Source organism: Sus scrofa, chromosome 14 (genome assembly GCF_054392235.1).
Source record: "Sus scrofa isolate SSC_HxYL_T2T_F1_AM1 chromosome 14, Sscrofa_HxYL_maternal_Yorkshire_Landrace_v2.0, whole genome shotgun sequence".
In the NCBI taxonomy this organism is placed as follows: Eukaryota; Metazoa; Chordata; class Mammalia; order Artiodactyla; family Suidae; genus Sus; species Sus scrofa.
The window spans coordinates 19,227,561-19,236,778 of record NC_139396.1 but is presented as its reverse complement, the minus strand read 5'-3'; the positions used below and the strand labels follow the sequence as shown (position 1 = coordinate 19,236,778).

The window sequence follows — 9,218 nt, the reverse complement described above, 5'->3', positions numbered from 1 at the left end:
ATTCCCCCCATTGTTTTGTCCTCACTGGGGTGAAGAGGCCGCTGCCTCCACCATTTAGCACATGGCAATAATCCCACCAAGACGATAGGATGGTCCCCCACCCACAAGGCACCGAAGCAGAAAGTCCTGTCCCTACAGCCAAGCCTTTTCCTCTCTGGACAGGCCACCACCACGGGACACCCTGGAGGAGTGGAGGATCACCCCAGCCTGTCATGTGGCCACTTCAGAGAGGCAGAGAGAAACTCTCTAGAGGTAAGGGCTGCCTCCAGCCTCCATTCTCACGACTGGTGAGTGTCCAGAGGGCTGAACGGCACAAAAGCAGCTCTCTATCCCCAGAGTGTTCCGGGATGCAGAGCATGGAACCGATGCCCCAGAAGCCCCCTAGCCCAGCAGGCTGGAGAGACAGGGATGATGAGGCTGTCCCTGGGGCTAGTGAGAGCTGTGTACTCCCGGGAGCAGCCTGGGCATCCTTGTCTCTGTGGAGGAAAGACTTAGTCATTCACCTGTGGATCCAGACTGCCTGGGATCTCACACATGCTCCGTTCCTCTCAGATCCCCTCTCTGTCCTCAGACGACCCATGTCTGAGGACACAGGCACATGCAAGATGACAGTGGACCAAGTGCATTTCTCAACAGAACGATTTTATCCATGTTTTACATCCCCCATCGCAAAGGAGCTACTGTGCCCACCCACACACACCCAGACCCAAGTCCCCACCACCTACCCCACCCACCCCCACCCCCTCCTGGCTCTGGTCATTCTGTCCTTCCTCCCCACCCCTATGGCAGCCAGGATGGTTGCTAGGACCTGGAGGAGCCCAAGGCTTCCATGGGGGCTGCCCAGTTGGACTGGCCCTGGAGGGCTGGCCCACCGTTCCTTACTGGCTGCAGTGCCACTTCCTCCTCGTCCGTGTGACACATGGGTCACACCTGCTCCTTTTTGGCTGGGAAGGGTCAACCAGCCCCAGAGCCAAGGTGTGCCTCCCAGAGCCTCACAGGTCAGCCCTAGGCCTGGCCAGGTCCTCAGCAGCAGCCAGGCCTCCACACCGAGCCCGCTTTCTAGACTTGGCAGCTTCCAGGGGGCCTGAGCTGAGGCCCATTCTCTGGGGCACGGGGGCCTGGGAAGCTTTCTGGGCCCTCTGGCCTGCAGTGCAGACAAGACCCGAGGCAGGGACAGGGCTCTGTGGCAGCCCCCAGGGCAGCAGGCTGTGGTGAAGGCCCAAGAGGAAGGCCAGGCTGGGGAGCTCCTCCTCATCCTCACTGAACCCGTGACCCAGCCCTGGGGCTCCACTAAGAGGAGAGGCCTCCCTGAGAACCTTGCTGGCCCTGGGTCCTGATGGAGGGCCCGAGCGCTTGGTGCCCTGGCGAGGAAATGGTTGTGCTGTTCCCGCCTGAGTGGGCTCCTGATATCCTGGAGAGGGCACAGAGCCTTTGTGCCTGAACAGGCCCCTGTCTGTTTGGGGGTGCCTTAGATGGCTGTGGAAATCCATCTGTGGTGTACAGGTTTCATCTCTGACCCCAGGCTGTGGGCCTTGCTCGTTCCTCTGGGCATCTTGTTGGGCCACAGACTCTGAAGGTCTTGAGTCCATGTGGGCTGCCCTGTGATTGGAAGTGGCTGGCACCCCATCGTCCTCCTCCAAGGCCAGGACTTGTGTCTCCACCAGCTGGTGGGAGAGAGGTGGACAGTGACTGCTCTGCACCCTCCAGGGAGAGCCGGGGCTTATGGGCAGGGGGAGGTGAGTTGGGACTCACATCCACAGACAGAGCCTGTGGCCCTCCTGCCTTCCTCCTGCACCTTCTCTCCAGCAGGGTCCTTGCCCTGTCCCCGGCTCCCCTCCTCTCCTTCCATTCCTCCTGCCCTGAACCCACCTGGGCAGCCTCCTGGGTGCAGGGCCTCTCTGTCAGGGGAGGGAGGTACAGAGCCTTCAGGGCCTCCTGCTCTAGGGCCCTACCTGGCCCTGGCTGACCTGGGTCCTTTCCTCCTGGATTTCCATGGTCACCTGGCTACACCCCCTGCCCCCAGTCTCCCTAGTGTCAGTCCCTCCCCTGGCCACCTCTTCAGGGGAGAGTCCTTCCTCCTGCTGCAGCTCCTCAGCCAGGCCCGAGAGATCCAGCTCTGGTTCTGGGGAAAGCAACTCTGCCAGGAATCGGGGGTGAATGACCACCTCCACCTGGAATGGAAGGAAGAGGCTGTGAGCAACCTTGGCACGAGTGCCCTGGGAGGCGGGAAGGCCTGGGAGAAATGTGACTAGCAGAGGCCAATCCAGAGCCCCCCTCACAAAGGGGGAGCTTTCAAACTCCCATAGGTATTGTCTACTCTCACATAAACACACACACACACTCACAAGCAGGTGCACATGCAGACACATGGGCTCCAAAGCACAAACACATAGGCACCGACACAGACACACAAAGGCCTACAAAGAGAGAGACACACACACACATGTACAACTTTCACATCCACATATACACATCCTATGCACCAAAGTACACTCAGACACACAGGAAGACACACAGATGTCAGGGTCAAGGACCAGAGCCTAAATCCCATTATCCTGGGCCAAAGCCAGAACTAGGGTGCTAAGAGCATCTCTCCCTGGAATCCTGGAGTCTCAGACTCCAGGCCCAGCCCACCTTGGTGTCAAAGTCCTCCTGGGAACACAGCTTGTCCACGTAGCTGAGGATACCCGGGTCTGGGAAGCAGCCGTCCTCATCCTGTGGCAGCTCATATCCATCCTCTCGACATTCCATATCTGACTCCCCTGTGGCTGAGGGGCCAGGACCCACCAGTGCCTGCGGGATGTCCCCATGCTCCCTGCGAGTCTCAGGGGGAATCTCCTTGGGGGCCTTGTTCTCCAGCAGCTGCCAGGCTCTGCGTGGCCTTGGGTGGGTGTGCTGGACCCTGGGGCCGAGTTTCCTTGGAGCACAGGCTGAGGAAAAGCAGGAGGAAGGGAAAGTGAGGGGACCCAGCGCCCAGAAGCTGACCCCTGAGCAACACAGGGGAGGGCATTGTTGTGGGGCAATGGATATGCATGTGGGCAGGGGGAGGAGCAGCCAGAGCCTCAGGTTTTGTGGGAGGCCAGATTCAAGTCAGGGACAGGTAAAAGTCAGGTGTGAGAACGTGTGGAACATCTATGATCAAGGGTCTCCCCACCAGCACACTTGTTAGGCAGATTTCACAGGGGCCCCTTAGACAGGGAGAAGGGTGATGAGGTTCTAAATGGACCAGGTCCACACCGCAGAGTGGTAAAGGGGGACTGAGACACCCTCGGGGTCTATCCGTGTTGAAAGACCAATGCCCCCTTGAGGGAAAAGGACCAATCTGGGAACAGGGACCAGGCCTAGGCCTCTCTTACCTGTACCTTGACCTCCAGGGGGAAGGTGATTCACAGACTGAGTGCCCCTTTTGCGGGATGTGGGTTCCTGAGGAGCCAGCTTTGGTGGAGCTGGAGGAGGCATGCCCTGTGCCCACGTTGTGCAGGACACGTTCGCCATCCTGATCTCATCCTCTGCCTCAAATTGCATGAACCTGGGGGGTGTTGAGGGACAGGCCCCAGTGAGAAAACCACCTGGGCTCTGGAGCCCACCCAGGGCAGCAGGACCGAGGGGGTGAGGAGAGGGTGTCCATAGGTCTGTCAGGGCCCTATGAGGTGCTGTCGCAGCAGGTAACTGCTGTGGCAGAGGTCCAAGATCTGGGCCTCCTCCTGCCTGACCAGCCCTGGAGCTGGAGGGCATGGCCCAGCAGAGACCCAGGTCAATCTCTGGGACCAGGCTTAGGGACACATGGTGGGCATTGGGGGTCCCTGCTCATGTGCCCCCGGACCTTGTCTGACCCAAACAGTGGAGATGGCCAGTGGCCTGGTCAGGCACGTATCTCCACAGAGCCGTTGCCTGAACCCAGAATCTGCGGCTGGGAATGAGAGTGCGGGAAAGCACGCATGAGACAGGGCCCAGCACAGGCTGGAGTGGGGATCCTACCCTTAGAGGTGAGGCATCTCTTGCCACTGAGAGCTGGCTGCTCCTTTGGTTTTGTTTAGAAACTAGGAGGTTCACATGCAGAAATGACAGGGAGGGCCAGAGACCCATGGGCTTCCCCAGGGATGGCCGGTTGCCCATTCTAGCCACCGCTGATGAGGAGAGGCCTACCACACGCTAGGTCCGTGATGGCCAGGCACCCAGCATGAAGGGGTGCAACGCTGCCGGGTGGAGGCCTCATCCCTGCACAGCTCCCATGCCTTCAGGGGACCCCCTCCTGGGCTGCCGTGCTCCCCAAGGCCATCCTGAGGCCTCCCCACATCAGCATCACGGTAGGGCAGAGCTCCTGGGACAGGCAGGCTGGAAGAGCCAAGCTCTCCAGGTGGCAGAGGGGATTCTGCAGGCCAATAGGATTTGGGGATTCAGGGAACAGGAGGTGTCAGGTGCCAGCCTCCTCTTGCATCCTCTCTGATTGCTACCAGCAGAGCCAGATCCTGCCCATCACCCACCACCCACCCCACCATGTCGCCCATGGCCCAGGACCCTGACTCACTTTGCTGCATTTTCATAAAAGGCCATCCTCTCAACGGTGCTCATGTGCTGCCATTCCTGCATGGCCTGACGCATGCTTTCCTCCAGCGTCATGGTGGGCTTCAGGCGAGCCAGGGTGCGAAGCACTGGGCTGTAAGCCCTCAGGGTCAGTCTCTTGGTACAGCCCAGCCCCCAACTGCCCAACCCCACCCAGCTCCAAGGCCTCCATGGGCCCCAGCCCTGCCAAACCCAGGCTCAAGAGGGGGAGACGAGGGTGTCTGGAGAGCAAAGGCAAGCCTTCCTGGTGCCTGGTGCCACCACCTCCCACTCACCAGAGGATGATTGTCCACTCCCTGGCTATAGCTGGGACACTCTGGCTGGGGGGGTTTGCCATCTCATATAAAATGCAGCCCCCTCAATGTGGGAGGGAAGGTGCCAGTCTACCTGCTAACAGGTTTGAGAATTACAAGGATTCTTGTGCCCAGGTCTCTGCACTAGATGGCCTAGTCCCCCTTTTCGGAGGGACCTCGGGTCTAGGAGGGATGTTCCTGCCAGGCTCACCACTCTAGGAGAATAGACCATTGCCCTTAGGACAGCTCGACCACCTCCCCGTTCACACTGGACTTCTTCAGAACAACAAGGACCGGGCATGCAGAAAGCTCTGTCCTGGGCCTGAATGTCCTAAGCCTTATCTGAAGTGATACCCACTGGCTGCCAGAGGCCCAGGTCCATGGTGAAAGGAGGTAGCACCAGAGAAGCAGGTCCCATTCAAACTCTGGCTCCTCACATCCGAGCAGGACCCTCTCAGACTGCTCTCCTGCACTCAATGTTATCATGGCAGTGCAGAAAGTGAGACAACTGGTCTTGCATGGTGGTGGTAGCTGAGCTAAGGCACGGACGGGATGTCATGGACTGGACGTGGGACACATCTGAGTGCAGACGTGCCTCATCATAGCATGGACATTGCTGTCAACCCTCCTTCTCTCGAGGTGAAAGGATGCCTGGAAGCCTAAGCAGGGAGGCCATGCCAAGGTCCTGTATATGCGAAGGCTCCAGCTGAGCTAATGAGGGTCTGAGAGGTCACTTACATGAGAAAGCAGGAGAGAGCTTCCGCATCGCGGCTCTGGGGCAGGTGGCTGCGGGCCAGGGACTTGAAGCGCTGCCAGCGTTGGAAGTTCTGATAGACGCTCTTATGTTGAGAGGCGTCCTCCTGAGGGCCCGTGTGCTGGGAGGCATGCAGGCTGCCTGCCCCAGAGGTGCCATGTGTCCACGGCCCAGAGCTCCCTGGGGGCAGGATGAAGGCCATCTGGGCAGCTGGTGGTGCCGCTTGAGGAGGAAGGCCTGGGGCCAAGCCTCCCTTGCCAGCCTGAGCTACTGCAATAGCTGGGGCAGCCACCCCACTGTCCCCCACAGGGCTTGCTCTGCAAAGGGGTGCAGGACACAAAGCACTCCCCATGAGGGCCCTGGAAGCATTCCCATTGAGGGGGGCCTGAGGGCACCCAAAGGCCTGAGACTGGTGGGGCAATGCTGACCTCCCTCCTGACCAGACTGGGACAGGGATGTTGCCAAGCCCTGGGGCAATGGGGCCATGGTCAGCAGGAGTCACCCGAGGTGTCATGGGGTGAGCTGGCTGCAATAGGATGCTGCCAGGCAGGAGTAGTGGGGCCACGGGCGGTGGCAGGTGCTGCTCCCAAGCTGTCTGGGGCTGGGAGCCAGGAGTGGGGGGAGGATAGGAGCGTGAGGCCCCAGGGTGCATGACCACATCCGTGCCCAACAGTGGAAATGCTGTGGAGAGAAAGGAAAGGGGTGAATGGAAGAGGAGAAGGGGTGACATGGACAGAAGCTCTCTGGGGACTCAGAGGGCACACCTCAGTGGGAGAGGGCATTTGGCCCGAGGAAGCTGTGTGTTGTGCAGATGTCGTGGAGGGATTTTCATGTTCTGACCTCAGTGAGAGAGGGCATTTGGCCCGAGGAACCTGTGTGTTGTGCAGATGTCTTGGCGGGATATTCATGGCCTTGACCCCCGCACCCAGTTCCCTGCCCCTGTCTACCGAGAAATGCTCAGCTCAGCAGCAGGGATTGGAGAGCCTCCCTGAGGGGCTCCCTGACACCTCGTCCTCACAGGCTGTCCCCACGTCCTGGACCTGAGAGGCCATCTACTCTGAGCATGCCCCTCAGCAATGTCACTGGCAGGTAAGGGCCTTCTCCAAGGTCCTTCCAGGCACTGTGAGGCCTTTGATGGACCACCACTGTCTAAATTCGAAGGGCCTCACATCCTCCTCAACCCTTCCACTCGGGATGCTCAGCACACATCTTTTCTGTCTTTTTTTCCTGACCTCACACAACACCTCTCAGAGGCTGCAAAGATCGCTCTGCTCACAGAACCCTTAGACAAACACAGGACAGCACCACCAAGCATGCACCTGCCTCTCCAAACCACCCAGAGTGGACACTTCACAAGGGCTAAGGTGTGCCACCCCATCCCGATGGCCCTGAATCCCTCCCACCATGCAGTTCTGCTCCTCAGAGAGAAGTCTGAGAAGTCGGTGTGTGTCCCCTGCATTTTTGCCACTTCCCATCCAGGGTTGGCTTCCAAAGATGAGCACGGGCCCAGGGCGGCTCATATGACAAGGGTCATGGGAGTAGAGGCTGCCTGGGGTCCTTCCCCTTCCAGCTCCCAATAATGGAAAGTGAGGACAAACTGAGAAGCAGGCAGGAGTCAGGTGCCATTGTGAGAAAACCGCCCATTCAGGAGAAGGAGGTACATACCATGACGCACCGAATTGACCTCCATAGGTGTCCTTGGAGGTTTCAGAGTAGCAGACTAGATCATCTTCCTGCTTCTGTGCTACACTGCTTCACCCCCCCCCCTTTACAAAGGAAGCAGCCTTCCTAGGCATTCCACCTGCACCAGCCTCTCTCCACATGTAGTAGTAGTGACTTGAAATAGGAACACACTCTTCATCTCAAAGTCAGGCCTCAGCTTCTGCCGTGAGACACCTCACATGCTGCGCCATGTCTGCAGAGACGTATTTCCACAAAAGGGAAACCAATACAGAACACCTCAGGCCCACAAGTCCTAGCTTGGGTGAAGTCACCTGGTTGCCCATCCCTTGTGGGATCCAAGGCCACAGTTGCCTGACCTGAGAAGTGAGTTCTGGGCGGGATGGAGGGAAACGTTCTGGGCCGTGGCAGTGAGAGTCACATCCTGCCCAGCTCAGAGCAGACCCTTTCCTGAGCATGTGGCCACAGACAACACCCACCAGCACTGAATCGTTTTCTGACTATACCCTCCCATTCCACGCCCCCATTAGCCAGAGTATGCTCCAGTTCCAATCCCTTAGAGAGGTCTAGTGAGGCGAGCTTCAGATGCCTGAGGACCACAAGGCGGGGCTAGGCTTTCCCCATGACCCACCCAGGGCCAGCCACAGGACACTGGCTCCACACACGTTCCAAGTGGCTTGTCTCCCTTCTAGAAACCGCCAACCTGCCTGCTGCCATCCTGCCTCCCCAACCAGAGCAAGGCCTCTTGAACCACCTCCAAGCAGCTATCCTCCCCAGGGCAGCCTCAGGGTTCTACAGGCTCCCCAGCTGAGATGTCCCTGGGGTGCAGTGCTCTCGCCTTCCTCCCCTTCCGTCCAACTCCATGTCCACAGTGAAGGGTCCCAACGGAAACGCAGGCATTTGAGGGAGGCACTTTCTCTTGGAAAACAGCCCCTGTCTAGAGGCTTACCACCTTCTGAAGCCATTCCCACAGGCATGGGCCTGGACCACCACGGGCTGGTGGCCTCAACGTGGACAGTCCAGAGCAGGACCCAGCGAGGGACCTGCCCCAACAGATGCTCAGGACGCAAGTAAAGGAGCCCAAGTTTGAATCTCAACAGTAGAATGCGGGCCTCCAGTCATTCTGCAGTGGGGGAGGGGCCGAGGGCAGGTGAGCCTGGGTGGGGGTGGGGTGCCATTCCATGCTGGCCTCTGCAGGGAGGCAAGAACCAGACGTTTCTTCCACCTTATGCAGGGGCCAGACAATTGTCGAGTGCCTCGTCAGGCAATGTATGTGTTGGTTTTCAGAGTCACAGCACCGAGGTTTGTCTTGATGTTCCCTTTCCCTTTGTTATTCATCAACTTTTTATTGTCCTTCAACCCCCTCAGCTTCCGTCCTGCCTCCAGGCTCCCTTCCCCAGAGGCCACACTTTCTGAACAAAATTCACCTTTTATCATCTGATAACCACTTGGATTTTCATGGCCACCTGGAACCCAATGTTTATGGTTTGGCTTCTCTCAGCAGACCCACCATGTGTGATTGGTGTGTGTCCGTCTTTCCTAAGGAAACCGTCCTTGTGTGCCAAGCAGCATCCAGCAGGACCCACCTTCCTCATGTTCCCTTGTGCTGGAAAGGCCCAGCCTATCCATAAAGCCACTGCACAGCCCACGTGTCCAAGACCAGAGATCAGTCTGTGGTGTCTCCCATATGATGACATTGCTGGTAAGTCTTGGAGCTTTTCCCTGTTAAATGTTTGTGAATGTAACATTTTCAACAAATCCTCCCTTCTCAGGGATCACAGTCCACGTGTGCCGAATAGCATATGTAGTGCTGAGTCCTCCTCTCCCCTCTTTCCCCTGTCCACTCAGTCCTCGTTCCCACCAGGGACCAGAGATTCCTGTTTCATTCACATCTTTTCAGAGATCTTTTGGGCAAGCAACTTTGAATG

General features: G+C 58.2%; 1 protein-coding gene across 1 annotated transcript in view; it reads right to left on the bottom strand.

Annotated features, from left to right (window-relative positions):
* Nucleotides 1-878: 878 nt before the first annotated feature.
* LOC146396384 (NUT family member 2G-like) overlaps nucleotides 879-9,218 on the bottom strand; it is a 33,412-nt gene continuing 25,072 nt past the window's right edge. Inside the window, 5 exon segments of the mRNA XM_084995496.1 lie at nucleotides 879-1,118; nucleotides 1,158-1,664; nucleotides 2,055-2,171; nucleotides 2,635-2,844; nucleotides 3,430-3,529. Coding sequence (XP_084851622.1) covers nucleotides 879-1,118; nucleotides 1,158-1,664; nucleotides 2,055-2,171; nucleotides 2,635-2,844; nucleotides 3,430-3,529 — 1,174 coding nt within the window.